Here is a 19,998-nt window from a genome sequence, read left to right on the forward strand (position 1 = left end):
TGCAAGTATGCATAAGCGTGTGCAAGTATTCTAAGAGGTGCAAGAAGAAGAGCCTACCTATGTACTTTTTCAGAGACACCACATCAAACTCGTGTTTGATGAGAAGGGCCGAGTTATATTTTGCCCCTAGGAGCAACCTACACAGCTCGTGCTCGTAGGGAGCCATGGCTTCAAGGCCCCGGGGCTTCTTAAACTCGACTCCAGGAACCCAATAAAGGGGAAACCCCTCGAGCAGCGTTGGGCTTTGCTGGGTAGCAGATATCATGTAGAACCTGCCCTTCCAATCTTTAAACGATTGCTGGTACAGGCCCAAGATCACTCGTCCAGCAACTCCATTCAGGCTGACCAAGGACCTATCCCCAGGGTTCTTCGCCTCGAAGAAATGTAGGAAGACGTCTACAGAGGCGTTATGCCCAAAGTAGTTGCAGAGGATCTCGAATGCCCGTATGAAAGCCCAGGCATTCGGATGGAGTTGGCAAGGGGCGACGTTCAACTCCATCATCAGCTCCTTCTCAAAGAAGGTGAAGGGCAAGCGCAGCTTCAACCTTTTGAAGATGGCGGAGTATATGAAGGTGAAGGGCACCCCATTGGTAGCCCTATCGTCCGCGCAGATTGGCATCCCTCGAGGAGGAATGCGTATACGAACGTTGAAATCATTCTCCCTGTCGATGGCGCAGGAGGGCTCATCAGGGTTGTTGCTCAAAAGGGTTTTGAGGTGGCCTTTCGGTAGTTGAGTGGAAGTTTCGGTCAGCAATGCCAGGGGAGCCCAGTCATGGACCCTGGCGTTGTCCTGATAGGAAGTTGCATCAGGTGGAGGTGACGCTGGTGCACTTGCTGAAGGCTGTGCACCAGAGGATGAGGCGACGATGTGAGCAGTTTGCTTCAAGCGAGCCATTGCGAGATAACTGCAATGGAGGAAAGCAAAAAGTCAGATGAACGGAAGAAGAGGGAATGATGAATGGTTCGGTGAAAAACAGAGGAAGGGAAGAAGAAAGAAAGGTCCAGGCGAAGAAGAGGAAGAGGGAGAAGTAGAGAGCGAAGTGAGAAACACAAAAAACCCTAGCGCGGGTTGAGAAGAAGAAAAATAGAGAAGATGAATGCATGGTAGTGAAAAGGGTGAATGCAATCGGTGAAAAGAACCTAAATGGATCAAGGAAGAAGAAAAGTCATACCTTTAGATGATCACGGAAGGTCTTGAGGTAGAAAGCTTGAAGAAAGTTGGGCGCGCAGAGAGGAGATTTGAAGTCTGAGAGTTGGAGTATTGAAGAAGATAATGAAACAGTGAAGGCGCGCGCCTATTTGAATAAGGGAAGCATTAGCGACACTCCATGCTGGCCGTTGATGCGTCCACGTGTCGCGAGATTAAGGGAGGAAATCATAACGTTAAAAGGCAACACGTGAGGTGGCACATGATGTGGCCCCACTTGCCACGTGGACTGAGGGCGCGACCACTTAGTCTCTTCGCTGAGAACGAGTTCATAGCTCGAGACTGGGGGGCTTGTGATCCGGTCGGTCATCGGTAGTCGATGACGTCAGCAGCAGATAACCACGTGGACCACTCGCAGGGTGACACGTGGATCAGGTGGCAGAGAAATCAGGGAGGAGATCACCCAGAACGGTGATCGGTGGTCAGTAACCGAGTAGCCACCGACAGATCAGTTCCAAGATAAACACCTGGGGGGAGAACGCGAGAAGCAATAGAGCACCGATCAGTCATCGGGTTTTCGTGTTACACGCAATTAAACTGGGACTGAGATTCCCAGCGAGAGCGTTACGCATGGACCTCGCATGATCATATCTCAGAGAAAGAGGAGCTGCTCGCCGGTAGAATCGTGCACGAGAGTGGCCTGAGGGAGTTAGTAAACCAGTCAGTGATTGGTGACTCTCTTAACACATTACGTGCATGACATCGTGAAGGGGAAATCGTTTATGCAGAGAGCAATGCTTGGTGAGTGTGCCTAGTCCAGCCACACCTGGCGTTCTCCTGGGAGTGTGCGATTCACCCAGATGGAAGAAACGCGCTAAGTTACTCCGCAAGGGAATAACTTAGGCGCACAAAGAGATGCGCTAAAGCCCTTCAGGTAGTGGCACGTGTACGGTTAGATGTGAGTTGCATGCCTCCACGTGTCACCATCTGAGAGAGGCGCGGCCAAGATAAAAGTGCACTCCGCGTCGTGAAAGGTACACACCCACGTTTTTACTCATTTTGGGTACGTTTTCGCACAATAGCGTAACGGAATTCTGACACACGCAGAGGATAGCGTAACAGAATTTTGTTAGGCACAGACACAGAGAGAGAGAGAAAAGAGAATCAGAGAGAGATTCAGTGACATGTTTTTTGTTGGTGGTTCTGTGACCTAACTTGAGCGTCGGAGTGCAAACGGCCGCTAGAGGCGCCGTCTGTGTGTTTTGCAGGTTGCGTTTGAGGTTTCCGGAGAAGGTTCTAAGAGCATCCTTGCAGATAGCACAGTTGCATAGGCGGAGTAAGGAAGCGACAAAGCAATTCCTCCACGCTTGAGTTGGCGACAGGATCGACTTTGATTATTCTTAGAAACATCCCAACAATGATGTCTCAACAAAAGAAATACATAATGATCATCACGTGAATCTACTATCATAATTATAAAGGATAACACTTATTCATAATAAACAACATTATCATCAACATTAAAAATATATTTTGAAATTATTATTTTAAGTATGATAGGAAAAAAAGTAATTATTTCAAATATATAATGTTATTAATTTATGTAATTTTGATGTTATCGTAATTGTGTAATACTAGATGCTTTTATCATTTTAATTAAAATTTAATCTATAAGTATTTATTTTATTTACTATTAAAAGAATATTGCACAAAATAATAGTATAAATAAATTATTATTTTTATATTTTATTTCATAAATAAAATACTTACAACATAATAAATCTATTTGTAAAATTATAAAATTTGAGATTTTTTTATAGTAATTTGTGAAAAAAAAAATTGGATTAGAGAGATAAATATTCATAGAAAGACTTAATTGAAAAAAAATTAAAATCCATAAAATGCATATATGAGTCTACGATTCTCACAATCATTAAGCATGAAGTGAATGAAAGTTTGACCCAAGAAGATGAAGGTGGATCTAATAGCTAATAAGCCTTTTTGTATTAAGTTAAATGGAGTAGATAGGTTGAAACCCACATTTTTGTGAATGGTAACATTCTTCTCATTTTGTGTAAACCATGGGAAAAGACCATTATAGCAAAGATGTTGAAAAAAAAAACAAACCTTCTTTAAATGGGAAAGTATAGGAAATTGTCAATATCAATCATGACTTGTACATTATCAAATTGTGATGAGAATCAAATAAAGGAGGCTTTTATTAATGGAGGAAGAGGACATCCACCCTCACATTTGAAGTTCTTCCTTCTAGTCTTCTCAAAATTAAAAGAAGACATAAAATAAAGATGAGGCCCAAGCCCAAAGCCCAAGCCCAAGCCCAAGAAGGCCAAAGCCCAAAGAGCCCAAGTCCATCCCATGAGGGGCAAGGCCAAGCTTTGAAATACTATTGTATAGTTTTAGGAGGTGTGGTTATTAAATAAAGGAGTGTGAAAATGTAAAATAAAGTCACATTACCCATGTGACTTAGGAGAGTGGTGTAGGTGTAGTTTTTGGGAGGTGTCATAGTAGAAAAAGGTCACACCTCCCATGTGACTTGTTTTTTGTGGGAATTTCAAATGAGTTTATTTGAAATTTCCCACCTATTTTTCAGCACCTTAGGCTATAAATAGAGGTGCTTCCTTTGTAAAATTCAGATTGGAATTAATCTAAGAAAACTCTACTCAAATTTTGAGTGATCATTGGAGAGCTTTTGAGCCTTCTTCTCTAGTCTTATCTTGATGGATCCATGGAGTCCTCAAGTGGCGGCAGCAACTCTTATCTAGGAGCATTCCACACTTCTAGTGGCGAGATCATCCAACATCCTTCCATCTTCATGAGCAATTCTTCTCTCCTTCCTTTCTCCTCTTTCTATTGTTTTTGTTAGTTTGTGTTCTTGAGTTTTGGTTTGATGTTCTTGCTGTTTTTATGAGTTTTTGGTTCGGCAGTTTTATAATTCTGTCCATTCATCTTGTTCCTTTGTTTTTCTTGCTCATTTGTTCGGTTCAATTTGACTATAATTGGTTCATCCAAATGAGTTTGGGATTTGGTACTAGTTTTTGGTGAGTTCTTGTCTTAGAACAATGATCCAACTCTAAGAAAAGTGCCTCTATAATGTCCAACTCAAGGTGATTCCTAAGAAGGTCAAGAACCTTTCTCTATGTGGCTAGTGGAATCACATCAAATTGGATCTTTAATAAGGTCATGAAAGGTGGAGAATGGTGGTTCGTTGATGGTTTTTTGACCACTATCCATCTATACGCCCCCAAGTTCCAAATTTTGTGGCAGAGGTAAGCACACAAACAATACTTTGGTATAGTTAAAGTTTCTATACTTGGGCATGAAGTACTATAACAAAAGCATATTGTTGCATTGACATCAATGATGGAACAGTAGATGAATATGAACTTAAGGATCATTGATGCACTTAGAATCAATTGTTATATGCTTTTCCAATTGGCAAATTCATATATAGTTCAAGATCTTCAATCATATTTGAAACCTAACCCTATTTTTCTTTGCGATACATTATCCCTTTTGCCAACTCAAAATAATAGTTGAAAGTCATTGGACACTTAGAGGGCATTTTGAGTTTTTCCAAGAAGAATGGTGATATAGTGTTTGTCAAGTTAGAATCTTTCCCAGAATGCATCATGTGTTGAATTTATATGAGTGATGTTACCTAGACTTTCTCTGTTGTGTATGTGAATCTCAACTTCACAATTCATGACTTGCTTTAAAAATAGTTAACATATTTGAATGAGAGGATTACTAACTAGTGGATGATGACAACAGACTTTAATGACATCCTTATCATGTCATATTAAATTAAGAGGTCTTTTTCAAGTTTTAGTGTTCGATAAAGGCTAGTGGACTTGTGAGTTGGTGGATATGTAGTTTTTTGGCCCTAGGTACACTTGGCAACACAAATGTTTTCTGGAAAACTTGTATTTAAGAGGCTAAATCACTATTTATGAGACTTAGCGTAGAGATAGACCTTTGAACATATGACAATTAAACACCTTGTCTATAAGCACTCGACTAACAACCTTTTGTTGATATGTTGCTTGAACACTATTACAATGAATGAGAACCACCCATTTAGGTTTTAGGTTGCATTGTGTGCATGAGCACTACAACAACATTGTTAATTGTGTATGGAACCAAACAAAAGGTTGTGTTGTTAATGATTTAAGTAGAGCATTGAATGACTCCATAACCTTAAATAAAGAAGTCTTTTGGACATATTTTTAAGAGGGAGAAGGAGATAGAAGCATGTTTGAAAGAGATCCAATGACTTCTTTGAAAATAGGGACTTAATCCTACTCATCCAACTTCAAAAGGAACTCTTGAGGGACTATGGGCATAGTCTCTTTCAAGGGAAAGCTTATGATTTCATAAATAATAGGAATAAAGGAGTAAGTTAGTAAGCTATAATAAGTTCTTCTTTCATACATAAATTATTGTAAAAAAATGAGAAATATGGTCAATCGATTTTTCCTTACTTTTGGAGAATGGTGCACGACAACGAGAGATTTCAAAATAAGGCTATAAGACCTTTGAAATATTTTTTATGTAATAAGAAAGTGAAAAGGATAAATTGGGCAATGACATCCACCCTCTTCAATGTCATATCGAATTGGATCTTATTGCCCAAGTCTATAAATAAGAAGTGAATAATGTATTACTCAAATGGAACCCTATAAGGCCCCAAAGTCATATGGGTTTCAACTAATTGTATTCAAAATGTTATGGGACTAAGTTGGAGATGATGCTTGGAATTTTGTGGCCTTGACCTTTGAAAGATGAACCTATGACGAGCAAGTTGTTAAAACCTTATCAAAGAGATTACCTCTATTAGGATAATGAATTTTAGGCTCATCGGTTTGTTCAGTGTTTTGCATAACATTGTGTCCAAGGTTCTTATGAATAGATTACATTTACACCCTCACGATATCATTACATATGCAAATTAGCTTCATTATAAGGAGTAGTATTAGGGACTATTATTCTTCTTCAAAGAGTAGTGATTAGATGGGTAGATCAAAGAGGAAGAATGAAGATGTAGTTTACAAGTTAGACATAGATAAAAATATATGATAATATCGACTAGGATTTCTCAAAACAAATTGTAGTTCCAAATGTCGAAAAATATAATTGTCATGATGATGCAAACCAAGCCAATAAGGAGATGACCAAGGATGCACACTATGAGAAGTCATCTCAACAATCAAGTGAAGACCTCACCAAGGATTTAGCAGACCTCACCAGAGGAAGAAATGGACACAAACCAAAGCATCTAATGTTCTTCTTGCTGATCTTCTTAAAGAATAAAACAAGTTGTAAATAATTTAGACTCACTTTAAGGGTCCAAATAGCAAAGATAAGCTAGAATAAGGTGCCTTTAGCATAATAGGGGGTGTATGTATCATTTTAGCTTGTTTTTATTCCTTTAGGAAGACAATTTGACCTAGTTTCTAGAAGGACAAGCCTATGATGCGAGTTTGACTTGGTCAAGCCCTAAGGCTGCCCATTTTTTCCCTTTTCTCATCCTACCCCTCTTGCTTGTTTTCCAAGGCTCCTTCACCTATAAATAGGAGGCCTACCCATTGTATTTGACATGTTGAAATTGAATAGAAAAGTTACTTTACACAAATATTGTGAGAGATTTAGTGAGTATTGTCTCCTCTTCCTTTTGGTCTTATCTTGATGAGAATGAAACTCTCAAGTGACGGCCTAACACTTATCTTGGTGGTTTTCACCCATCAAGTGGCGTGACCACCCACCCCATCTCCATAAGTTTCTTCTTCCATTTCCTTCATGTTTCCTTTCCATTAATGTTTCCTAGTTTTCTTCTTTATTTCGGCAATTGCATACATGTCACCATACAGTGTCTTTTTATCTTTGCCTTTGTGAAATGCACCTTCACACCTACTTAACCACTTGGTTAAGTTAGTGTTCAATGGGAATTTTCCTAAGGTCATCACCATTAACTCCTAAAATCTCAATCTTAAAGTAAAGTGTCACCTAAATGAAAACATCTAAAAAACAACTCACATCACATGATCATGCATATATTCTACGCAACTAAGAACTTTGTTATTGAGGAATGCCCATTATTTTCTTCATCTTATGAATGAAAAGATTAAGAGTCATAATTAACAAAAAATGGGTAATGGAAGTTGAAAAGTCCCAATTGTCCAACCTTTATTTTTTTTGGACTATGTGTTGTTGTTTGGAAGGTTAGAGGTTCAAGCTAAACTTATGGCTAAAGCTTTAATAGGTTTGTGTGGTTTGTCAAGGTTGAAAATAAGTTTAGAAAAATTCCATATTTCCAAAAGTATTTTCAAGGACACATGTCACAAACTCCTGTAGGTGACTAAGATCTCATCCATATACTTCTACAAGGAAGTATCTGAAACAAAATAAGTTAGCTTTTGAGAGGAGGTTAAACCGAACTTAAAAAACATTTTGTAAGATGATGGTAATCAGACAATCTAGGGTGATCTAATAGTTAAAAAAAGGTTTTCACATATGACTTGTAAAAGATAGTCAAATATTAAGACATGTGCAATAAATAAGGAACCAAACAATTTTAAATTTTCTATTGGTTCATCCCAATATTGATCTACTTCAAGTTCTCCTTTACAATCTGTAAAGGATTCAAGTAAATGAATATAAATATTCTCATTATCACTTCTAACTTACAACGAGTACACAAAGTCACTCCTGACTATCTCATTTATCTCATCTTGAGATAAAAAAAACATAAGTATTCTTTTTTACAAAGTCATTTCTAGCCTTCCAAATATTCCTTAATTGCCACTTTTGGCTATAACAAAAAAGTTATTTATAAGATTGTAAGGATAACTATTTCATGAGAGGATATACAAATAAGAATTTCTTGTGAGAGAATTACTTCATAGAGTGAAGATTTTATAAAGAAATAATTTTCTCTCTACCATCTAATAAGATGTTTCTATGATCTAACACTTAAATAATTTTGGCAAGGATGCATGCACAATATATTGATATTTTTCATAAAATTATTAGTTAATTTCTATGGCAAACATTTTACTTATATACATATTCAATGAAACTATTGTAAGCAGTGTGTTGGTCTTTTTATTGCATGTTAGAGTTGTAGTAGGAGTTACTGGTCTTTTAGCTTATAGGATTTCTGTTGCATTCAACTTGCTACAATTTGTAGTATCTTTTATTTTGAACATGTTTTTCTTAAACTAACAACACTATTTTGAGCATACAACGACATAAAGTTGGTAATACGATCCTAAAAATGGTATTTTCACATCATGGAAATCTTGAAAGAGATACGACTAGAAGAAAAGACCAAGAATATAAATATTGTAAAAATATAATAAAAAAATAAATGATGAAATAAATAGTGTGAATAATGACATAGGTTAGTTGAGTGCAAATCAAATTTGTTTGGATAAAGAGTTTTTTTGTCCTAAAATATAATAAAAAATGAGTGACATCCAAACACTCATAGGATTTTCTTAGAGAAAGGAATTAAGTATCACATCCCTCCTTGTCTTGGTTATATCACAACCAAAGACCAATGCAAAAAAACTCGAAGTAAACTTTGTAGCATAACTTGATTTTAATTCAATATATCAATGTTTGAGCTTTTAGAAGAGTGTAGGTTTTTCTCTTTCTATAGAAAGTTTTTAGTCCATGCATAGTGTTCAAGTGGTGACTCATTCCCTTGTGTTTTTTTGTGATGCTTTTTAGCTTATCCAAGTAAGAGAAAAGACCTTATTAGTCTCTTAGTGGTGTTCTTTTAATGGAAGACCTTAAGGAGATCAAGCTTATCATAAGTCATCCTTTTGTAACTAATCCATTCCTTTCTTGTTTCTATTCTTAATTGGTCATTTGGACACCATCATACACCAAAGAAACCAAATTAAGAAGCCAAGTCAAATCCTCCAAAAAAGTCAAGGAAGAAGACCATTCAATCCAACCCCCTCCTGCTCTTTAAAACCACCAATCACCACCATACTTCAAGAAACATACATATTTCATTTTCCTATACATTACACAACAAAACCAAAATAAAGAACAATCAAATAATCTAATGACCAACTTTATACTCCTTATCTTATCTTGATCATGCCTATCTTGATCATAGCTTCTGCAAATGTTCACTAATTATTGGCTTCAAGATTCTTCCAAGATCTAACATAAACTTTGCTTAACCTTTCAACCATTCTTATTTTTTCATAAACATAAAAACCACAACCTACCCAAGCCCAAAACCACACAATAAACTACTTACACCAACCCATATTAGGTGATTATTCTTCTTTCTTATCTTTCTATTTTTTTGAGTTATGAAGTTTGCAAGTGACAAAATCTAATTTAGGATTCCTTGACTAAAATCTCATCATATACTATTAATAGAAGGTTCACTCCCAAGCTTCCTTACCCCAAGGTTTTAAAGAATATCTAAAAACTTCCTTATCCAAAGATTTCAAGAATCTAAAAAAACATTAAGATTATCAAATTTTGTAGCTAACTAGATTCTATCACTAAAATGTTATATGAAATGTAATCTTTGTATGAAATATTGGATTAATTGGTCGGTCAAATATTTGACCAAAGCAAATTGTGTTTTATTTGTCTAAGTCAAATATATCTACACATTTAAGTTTTACCATAGATAAAATTCTATAAATATAACATATATTTATATTTTTGACTTCCTAAATCTAATGTTTTCTTCATTCAAGAATATCTCGAAACTTGATCATAACTCATAAGTCAAATATATGGGAAAATATTTTCTAAAAATAACCTAATTTTTCTTTCATTTATATCTTGTAATTATATATATATATTAAAAAAGTCGGAGAAATTTGCAAAATTTGCTACAGAAAGTTGAAAATTTCTTGAAAAATAAAATAAAAAAATTCATGGTATGCTGAGTTTTTTTCCTTCCAACACAGAGTAATGGACAAAGCGCAGAGACAGCGAGGTCCTCCTTCTCCTGACGTGACATAGAGTGGTACAAACAGCGCCATCTCTCTTGCACGTGCCGCACGTGCCATCGCCGCAATCTAAATCCTTTTTATTTCTCTATAATAATACCAGAGATCGCTGCCTAAGACGAAGGAAGAAAAGGATTAAACCAGCTCACGGCGAAACCCGACCCGAACCTCAGGATCCGAACCCGGATACTCTCAGCAAATGGAGTCAATACTGGGTCGGGCTCTGGAGTACACTCTCAAGTACTGGCTCAAATCCTTCTCCCGAGAACAGTTCAAGTTGCAGGGACGCACCGTTCATCTCTCCAATTTAGGTACCTTCAAATCCAAATTCAAATCCAATTTTCGAATTCCATTTTCATTTCACCGACTTCGATTCGATTCTCGCTCTCAGATATCGACGGCGACGCCTTGCATTCCAGTATCGGATTGCCGCCGGCTCTCAACGTTGCCTCCGCCAAAGTCGGCAAACTAGAGATAACAGTTGAGTCGCTCACGCTAACTGATTATGTTTCACTTCTTCGCTGTGTTTCCATCGTGAATTGTGAGCTGTTTGTGGCTTTTTTGCAGCTTCCGTCTGTGAGCAATGTTCAAACGGAACCAATCGTCGTGCAAATTGATAGACTCGATCTGGTTCTCGAAGAGAATTCTGATTTTGATGCATCTCTTAGTTCGAACTGGTAAACAATGAAACGAGGTCGGTGATTCTTTATGCTTTTGCGGTCGTTTGTTTCACACTTTTTGCATTTGTCGATTATTGCAGTTCCACGCCGTCGGCTGCCTCCGCCAAGGGAAGTGGTTACGGTTTCGCTGATAAGGTTTGAGCTTGATTCTGCTCTTTGTTTATCTAAGCATGAGTTCAAATATGCGCATGCTGATAAAGGGTTGGTCGTAGTCAAATCATGCTTTGGTTGATTTTGTAGTCAGTTTTAACAATGTCTGGGGGATTTGAATTTGAACAGTTATACTGTGGGGAAAATTTCTAGTAACATAGTAAATGTAGGCAAAGATAATCTGTTGACTATAGGGAGAGATTACTAATTTTAGTCCATTATCGAGTCTAATAGAGGACAAGGATGCAATGAAAGGTTTCAACCTTTCAATGCTGTTCAGCCTAATAATTTGATCCTTTCTATCAGGTTTGAAATTCCTAGGCTGATCAATTGTTCATAAATGCAATTATCTTGTTTGAGTGTTACTAGTTCATACTGACTGGGGGTGATTGACAGATTGCAGATGGCATGACTATACAAATTCAAACAGTTAATCTATTACTTGAAACTTGTGGTGGTTCTCGTCGCCAAGGGGGAGCAACATGGTAAGTTCTTGATACCAGCCAGTGCTCTCTATTCAATATCTTCTTTTGCATATTTAATAATTTAAGCTTTACCTACCCTATCAAGTTTTGATATTAGTATCTTGTTCCCAGCTGGGATTGATGCAATAGCTAAACTATGTTTATTGCAATGGCAATAAAATATAGTGGGTGATTCAATGGGGGAAGTCTTAATTCTTTAGCATAAACCTGATGGGTGATAGAATTTGCTGTGTTTGTCTCAGACTATTTATAAATGAAACTGTGTGTGACTCAATCTGGTTCCGCCTCAAATCTTTTTATAACATCCCCATTCACTACCTCTGGTTGCAGGGCACCACCTATGGCATCTATCACCATACGCAACCTTTTGTTGTATACTACAAATGAAAACTGGCAGGTAATTATTTCAAAAGTCAGGCTTTCTGATTCTACTTGCATATAGAACTTCATTGAAGAATTTTTCCTATCAGGTTGTAAATCTTAAGGAAGCGCGGGAATTCTCCAGTAACAAGAAGTATATATATGTCTTCAAAGTAATATATCTTTCCCTTGATTAGTTTTAATCTATCAGTATTTAATCTGTAATGGTTTTATTTTATGTCCTTTCACATCTCTCTTCTATATTATAGGTTTCATTTCATTTTAAGATTAACATTCTTTCATAAAAAATATTTTGTTCTATATTCGCAATGTTGATGGTACCGTGTTGCTTATATGTGTATTACCATATGACAATTCTCACGTTTTTGTGTCCTGCCCAGAAACTGGAATGGCAATCTTTGTCTATTGATCTTTTACCTCATCCCGACATGTTCACAGAAGCTACACTAGACCACTCTGAGGAGGGGTCAAACTTTAGAGATGATGATGGCGCAAAACGTGTATTCTTTGGAGGAGAGCGTTTTATAGAAGGAATATCAGGAGAAGCATATGTAACTAATGCAGTTCCCCCTACATAATTTAATCTTCTGTTTTATTACAGTATATTGTGAATCATGAAATATAACTTGACTTTATTATTACAGATCACAATTCAGAGAACTGAGTTGAATAGTCCGCTCGGGCTTGAAGTTCAATTGCACATCAATGAAGCTGTTTGCCCTGCATTAAGTGAACCAGGTTAGTAAAAGAGCACATTTTGGGTTTCTTGAATATTGAATTGATATAAAAATGGCGAGATATGACATGGGACTGGTTCAAATATGAGCAGGACTACGTGCACTTCTCCGCTTTATGACGGGAGTATATGTTTGCCTAAACAGGGGTGATGTTGATTCCAAGGTCAGCATGTTTCACATTGTCTTTAACTTTTTCCACCTTTGAGAACACCTCAGTAGTTTTTTAAGCACAGTATTATCATATTTCATTTTTGGATTTCTCTAAATATGTATATAACTGTGTCGTGACAGCGATCCACTGAAGCAGCTGGGCGTTCTCTTGTCTCAATTGTCGTAGATCATATATTTCTTTGTATTAAAGATACTGGTTTGTCTTTAGCTTGCACATAGTTTTCTTATGTTGATCTTTTTCTTCTTGAATTATTAAAATCCTAGCTTTAGGTATATCATTGCTAGCACAATCATCCAACTCTTATCATTAATTTGCAGAATTCCAGCTTGAGCTTTTGATGCAGTCCCTCTTTTTTTCTCGGGTATGTCTTTTGATACTTTTTTTCTGAGACCATCTTACACTTTTGCCCACATTTTTTTTTCTTGGCTACTTGCCCATATTAATCTCGATATTGATGCTGGTTAGCCTTATCTAATAGGTAGAATATAATACCTTGAGCCAAAAAGAAAATCATATAGAGGCTTATATTTTCATTGAAGACTCTCTTTGGGGGCTTAAGACACCTTATATATAGTTTATTTCAGTCCATTGGATGCTCATGGAGTAATAAGATGTTGAGGCTAACCCTCTCTAGTCGGTGTGTGCATACATGTTATTTTTCTACATCTGATATAAATAATCCAGAAATAAGAAAACAATTGTAAACATGAAATATATGCAGTGTATGTGATTTTGGCATGATAAGTTAGTTTTTTTTAATTAGCAACTAAGTATTTATAGTGCTATTTATGAGCCAACTATTTGAAAAGCTTAAGCTATTAGGTGAAGGCACATCAATGATATTATATCCAACATATCCCCTTAAGCAAGAACCCTTAGGGCTTGAAGCTTGGATAATGCAAATGTCTAAGTTTTTACTTCGAGGCAATAAGAACTGAAGTCTATATATTCATAAAGTATCCAATAATATGTCATGGACCAAGCATACCAAGACCTTAATCTGTTGGATAAAGGCATTCTAATGGTTTTTTCTATGTAGCACATAGAAAATAAAGATGGAAAGCTCCTTCTTTTCCCTTTTCATGATATGGGTGTTTGAATGCTGCATTTACTTACATGATGTAAAATCATTCCTATGTTTTCACCCAATATAGTTTAACCTTGGTTTTGGGATTTGTCAGTTTATGACACACTATCAAAGCTTCTCTATAACCAGGTAGTATAGAGTTCAATACTTTCTACTCCCATTCTTTTAATATATTTTTTAAAAATTTCAGCCCAAGGGTAGTCTGCAGTTTTTTCATGCTTCAACTTCAAAAAGCTCTTGCACAATGGTTGTCTCAGAAAAATAATATAAAACCATTTATGTGTCTTCATCCAATAGCTTATCCTTTTGGGATTGTTGGTTTATGAGAATGCCATTTGCTAATATTCATATCTTGCCCACTCTTCAATGTCGTATCTCCATGTTCGTGACTGTCTACTGTGGAATGTTATCAGGCCTTCAGTTGTAGTAGAGTTATGTTGTTGACTGACTATCCTTGCAGGCCAGTCTTTCTGAAGGAGATAATGATAATAACTTGACGAGAATTACAATTGGTGGCTTATTTTTAAGGTTTGTGTTTATGTGCCCTCTCTGAATAATAACTATTAAAAGAATTTAGCAAGCTTTTCCTGTGTGTATGGGCAGGTGTTAGTGTGTATGTCAATCTATTCCGAGCTCATAGGATTTGATTAATAGCTGGGAGTCTGAATATATTGGCAGTGAGATACCTTGGTTGAATTGGGAGAAGTTATTGCTATTGAAAATGAGAAAATGAAAATTTAATAAGAAATTCTTAGCAATGTGCCCTACTTATTAATCAATTTGGTTGCACTTGACTCACAACTATTTTTTGTTTTGTGCTGACTGTAGTAATTGTTAACATGGAACTAATTTGTACTCAGTGCATATTGGAATGCAGGGACACCTTTTGTAGTCCTCCATGTATCTTAGTGCAACCATCAATGCAAGCTGGCACTAGAGATGCTTTCCGTGTGCCAGAATTTGGTATTAATTATCCACATATCCCTGAAAAGAAGTAACCACTCAGGCTATGCATATATTATTTGCTCACTTACCTTTTCTCCTTTCTTTTATGGCAGCCAGAAGCTTTTGCCCTCCAATATATCCTTTACAAGAACAACAGTGGCAATTGATTGAGGGAACCCCTCTAATATGCCTCCATGCTCTTAAGATCATGCCTTCTCCACTTCCACCATCCTTTGCTTCTGAAACTGTTATTGACTGTCAGCCACTTGTGGTAAGTGCAGATTCTTTCTATAAAGGGCCTGTTATAAACTTAAAAAGTGAATTGATTGTTTACTTTTGCTAATGATATAATTTGATAATCTTTCCATATTTTTAGATTCATCTCCAGGAAGAATCATGTCTGAGGATATCCTCTTTCTTAGCTGATGGCATTGTTGTCAATCCTGGTGATATTTTACCAGATTTCTCGGTGAAATCTTTTATTTTCAATCTCAAGGGACTGGATCTTACAGTTCCTTTTGATAAGACCAAATTGGATAGTTCCAAAAATGACATGGACAATGCAGTCCAGACCTCCTTTTCTGGAGCCAGACTTCATATCGAAAGCCTTTTCTTTTTAAATTCGCCTTCCCTGAAACTGAGAATGCTGAACCTGGAGAAGGATCCTGCTTGCTTCAGTCTTTGGGAAGGTCAACCAATTGATGCTAGCCAGGAGAAATGGACTGCTAGAGCATCTCAGCTTACCTTGTTTCTGGAAGCAAGCATTGACGGACCTGGATGTCAAAATTCTCTTGGACAGACGGCAGGATTGTGGAGATGTGTTGATCTGAAAGATGCTTGCATTGAAGTGGCTATGGCAACTGCTGATGGAAGTCCATTGTTACAAGTTCCCCCACCTGGGGGTATTGTCAGGGTTGGAGTTGCTTGTGAACAGTATCTGTCCAACACTTCTATTGAACAATTGTTTTTTGTCCTTGATCTATATGGTTATTTTGGGAGTGTTAGTGAAAAGATAGCAATGGCTGGAAAAAGGAAACAATTGGAGGACATTAGGGACAAATCCTTTGGTGGAAAGCTGATGGACAAGGTTCCTAGTGATGCTGCTGTCAGTTTATCAGTGAAAAATCTCCAACTTCGATTTCTGGAGTCATCTTCTGTTAACATTGAGGGGATGCCTTTAGTGCAGTTTCTTGGAGATGATCTATTTACGAGTGTCACTCATAGAACCCTTGGAGGAGCTATTATTGTTTCATCTATTTTACGATGGGAGAGTGTTGAGATAAGTTGTGTAGATGCTGAGGGGCTCTTGCCATGTGAAAAGAGCTCTTTCTTATGTTCTAAGGAAAATGCTCCCTCACTGAGTGATAATGGATATCCTCAGCTAAGAACTGTTTTTTGGGTGCATAAGAACGAGAAACATCTATCGAATGGAAGTGCTCATTCAGTTCCTTTTCTAGATATATGCATGGAGCATGTAATACCATTGTATGACCAAGACTTGGAATCTCATAGTTTAAATGTCTCAGCTTCTGTATCTGGTGTTCGCCTTGGTGGTGGAATGAACTATGCTGAAGCACTCCTGCATAGGTTTGGAATACTTGGGCCTGATGGAGCTCCTGGAATGGGTCTTTGTAAAGGGTTGGAAAACTTACAGAAAGGACCATTGTCAAAACTTTTTAAGGCAACTCCTCTCATTGTTAATGATTCAGAAGATGGTATTAAACAAACTATGTTATCTAAATTTCTGTAGTTGGTTAATGTGCTTAATACATAAAACGTTTGTTTCTTGATTCATCTTGGGCATGTTTGTTTCCTCTATTTAAATAATTTTCCTTCCTATTTTTTCACCAGTTAGAAGTATGATAGAAGGGAATGAAGCCACTTTTCCCCAATTGAAGAAGCCTGATGATGTGGATGTAACTGTAGAATTGAGAGACTGGTTATTTGCCCTTGAAGATACACAAGAGACAGCTGAAAGATGGTGGTTCTCCAGCCATGAAGATGAAGACAGAGAAGAGAAGAGTTGGCATGCATCTTTCCATAGTTTACGATTAAATGCAAAAAGTAGCCCACCAAATGTTCCAGATGGAAAAGTACAAGTGCAAAGAATGAAACAACATCCAGTAGAACTGATTACGGTAAAGAAAGATGTTTCTTTCTGTTTTTAATATTTAATGTTTATGTTTATAAATTTCTTCTCCAACCTTCTGCAGAATCAATGATTTTATTTTTGCTTTCAAGAATAATATTTTTTGGTTGACTCTAAGGGGAGAAGCAACATTAACACTTACTAAAGAAAATAGCTCAGCGTTCTGTCAGGCATCACATCCAAATGGAACTGTATAACTTTAAAAACACCCTATTTTTGTCACTGGGAGGGTGGAGGATAGCTTAGATGGATAATTACCAGTTACATTTTTCAGTTGACTAGTAACTATTGGGGTTAAAAACCGAACATCTGTTGGAAGACATATTTATTCTTTATTCCTTGGTTTTAATCAAATATCCTGTTTGTTGCTTCCCATGCCTTGAAGTGAATCATATTTCTGTGTATATGTTATTTTTGTTCTTTCCTGAGCTACCTTTTTTAATTTCCTCATGTTGTCAAAATAAAAATACAATGTTTTATTACTTGGCTTAAATGGACAGAACACGTCTATGAATAAAGACTTTGCTCATAATGGTCAGAACACATTTAGTATCTACTTGACCAGTATGCTGATAAAAAAAATCTACTTGACCAGTAAATTTTTAAATACCATGCAGTGTTGGTTTTCTCTGATTTATATACTTAAATATGCTAAAACTCAGATTCCTTATTAGTCGGTTTATTTTTGTATCTTTTCATTTCTGTTTCTTGTCTTTTAAGATGTGTTCTACTCCTATCACACCTCTTATATACTGAGGCGACACTTGCAGGTCGGAGTTCAAGGTCTGCAGATCTTGAAGCCTCATTTACAAAAGGACTTTCCTTCATCAGTGCTAATTGCAAATGGGGGTAAAGAATTCCCCGATGCAGTTGGAGGAATTGGTGTTGAAGTTCGCTTGATTTTAGGTGGGGAGAATGTCGATGATGAAATGGCTAATTGGGAAGTGGAAAACCTAAAATTCTCTGTCAAACAACCGGTAATGAGAATTTTATATTTAAGGCACGTTGTCTCTTTTTTATGTAATGGTTGTGTTTGATATGCTTTCTTCATTCAGATTGAGGCAGTTGTAACAAAGGACGAAGTTCAGCACCTTACTTTTCTGTGCAAATCTGAAATTGACTCAATTGGCCGGATAACTGCTGGAGTTATACGGTTGCTGAAGTTAGAAGGTTCTATTGGTCAGTCTGTTATAGATCAACTTGGGCACCTAGGTAAGTTGTCTAATTATTCATTGAATTGTTTCTCATTAGACATAAAATCTCATCATTATAATCTGTATTAGTGGAACCTTAGCCTTTCCTAAATTTGGGAAGTGTACCTTCAATGTACTCTACGGATAGAGGAATAAATAGAGTTGAACGTAGTAAAATAAGAAATTGAAAGGCTCGTTTGGAAATTTTCCAAAAAAGCAATCATAGGTTCTTTCAAGAATTAGGCCAAAAGTTAGGATACATTCTGGGGAAAGCCTTTATTATTTATCATTATTTATATTTATTATATTAAAATGTGTGGATTTGCTTGTTCTTTTCCTTTTTTTTCTTTCTATGGTGGAGATAGTATGACAGATCACAGCCATATTATTAAAAACTTGGGGTAAAATTGGGTTTCATTGGAGCGCCCGAAAATAATATTCCTAAGCTTTTAGTATGTTCTCCGTTAAACTGCATTTTCATGTAGCGCAGAAGATGGATTAAGACTTGAGGTATAATATTCTTTCGTAATCTTATAATAACGGTGAGGTTATTTGCAGGAAGTGAAGGCATTGACAAGATTTTCTCTCCGGAAAAGGTTAGCAGAGACGGAAGTGTTTATAGTAGAGGAATTTCTCCTCTGCCAAATCTCATAAATGAGGAACCGCACAGAAGTTCGGAACAAACATTAACTTTGCTTGAGGAAACACTTGTGGAATCACAGGGTAAACTTGATGATTTAATTAGTGATATTGGTACTTCTGAGTCTTCCTCTCAACACCTTACCATACTCCAACTGAGTCAAAAGATAGAGACTATGCATGACTTATTGATGCAATTACGGAATCAACTTTAAGTTCCTCTCTGCCATTTTTGCTGTATATTTATAGTCAAAATATTTTCATTCACATTATAGATTACAATGTTGTGTATATAGGATATAAATCTTTGTTGAGTGTTGTACAAGCTAGGCAGCCGCCATGGCTCTTCATTGATGTAACAAATTTTGTTCCCTTTACCAAACTACCTAATCAATACTTCAGATATATCTTCGGGAGTGGGTCAGATCCATATTTTCTGAATATTTTGCTACCAACAAAAATCTTCCCCTATCTAATTAATTCTGATAGATTTAGTTACACTGCCATACAGAAACTACTCACACCATACAGAGTAGAACAAAATTAGCAACTTTAACTTCACAAAACCAAAACTTGTACTAAAATCTTAAACGGTAAAATTTTGACTATAACCACAACTTTACTAAGCAGATGAAAATATTATACAGTGTTTTAAAACTTAAAATAAACTTACGACTATAAAATAGTGGTTAAATAAAATAATATTTAATATCATTTTAAATTAACCAGATTACAATTGTTAAATTCTTACCTAGTGATTAAAAACATACTTCATTTTCTGTGTATTTCTCGTATTTTAGAAGAGTCAAATCTACGTTAATATTATTTTTAATTAAAAATGTCTTGCTTAATAAAAAATAAATACCAATTCTTTATTACCAAAAAATTTTACAATGTTTAAAATTTCAAATGGAGGTCTCTTAACATTGCTAGTTAAACATGTGCAAGAGAACATATCCAGGTATTCACGAGTTTGTTTTAAGGAATGATGTTACATTTTCTTGAATCACAAGTACTGTAATCAGATGTTTTTTTGAGATCAAATATATTGGGTAAGGGTAGCCTTAAAATGTTTTTTTGAAATTTAAAATGAAATAAAAAAACCTTATCACTTAACATGGAATAAGAATACATTATAACATCTTAAAAAATAATACATTATAATGTTACTACTATGGAAAGTCACAATATCTCAACAATTTCCATTCTAAAAGATTACTTTTAA

The 19,998-nt window shown here is 36.3% G+C and overlaps 1 protein-coding gene across 2 annotated transcripts; it reads left to right on the forward strand.

The window, feature by feature from the left end:
* Positions 1-10,090: 10,090 nt before the first annotated feature.
* Positions 10,091-19,180, forward strand: LOC137835317 (amino-terminal region of chorein). Of its 2 annotated transcripts, none has more exons than XM_068643775.2 (20): positions 10,091-10,466; positions 10,547-10,635; positions 10,723-10,832; positions 10,916-10,970; positions 11,382-11,470; positions 11,801-11,867; positions 11,941-12,003; positions 12,232-12,402; positions 12,496-12,589; positions 12,681-12,751; positions 12,880-12,955; positions 13,078-13,121; positions 14,308-14,375; positions 14,725-14,810; positions 14,906-15,063; positions 15,169-16,507; positions 16,644-16,930; positions 17,712-17,918; positions 17,997-18,153; positions 18,693-19,180. In XM_068643775.2, exons 1-20 carry the CDS (start codon positions 10,355-10,357, stop codon positions 18,986-18,988), a joined length of 3,639 nt encoding a protein of 1,212 aa, XP_068499876.1. In that variant the 5' UTR covers positions 10,091-10,354; the 3' UTR covers positions 18,989-19,180. The 2 variants fall into 2 exon arrangements, with proteins under 2 accessions (XP_068499876.1, XP_090158897.1); XM_090302771.1 differs by having other exon boundaries at positions 10,107-10,466; positions 14,313-14,375.
* The last annotated feature ends 818 nt before the right edge of the window (positions 19,181-19,998 follow it).

Source organism: Phaseolus vulgaris, chromosome 5 (genome assembly GCF_051622355.1).
Source record: "Phaseolus vulgaris cultivar YP4 chromosome 5, ASM5162235v1, whole genome shotgun sequence".
In the NCBI taxonomy this organism is placed as follows: Eukaryota; Viridiplantae; Streptophyta; class Magnoliopsida; order Fabales; family Fabaceae; genus Phaseolus; species Phaseolus vulgaris.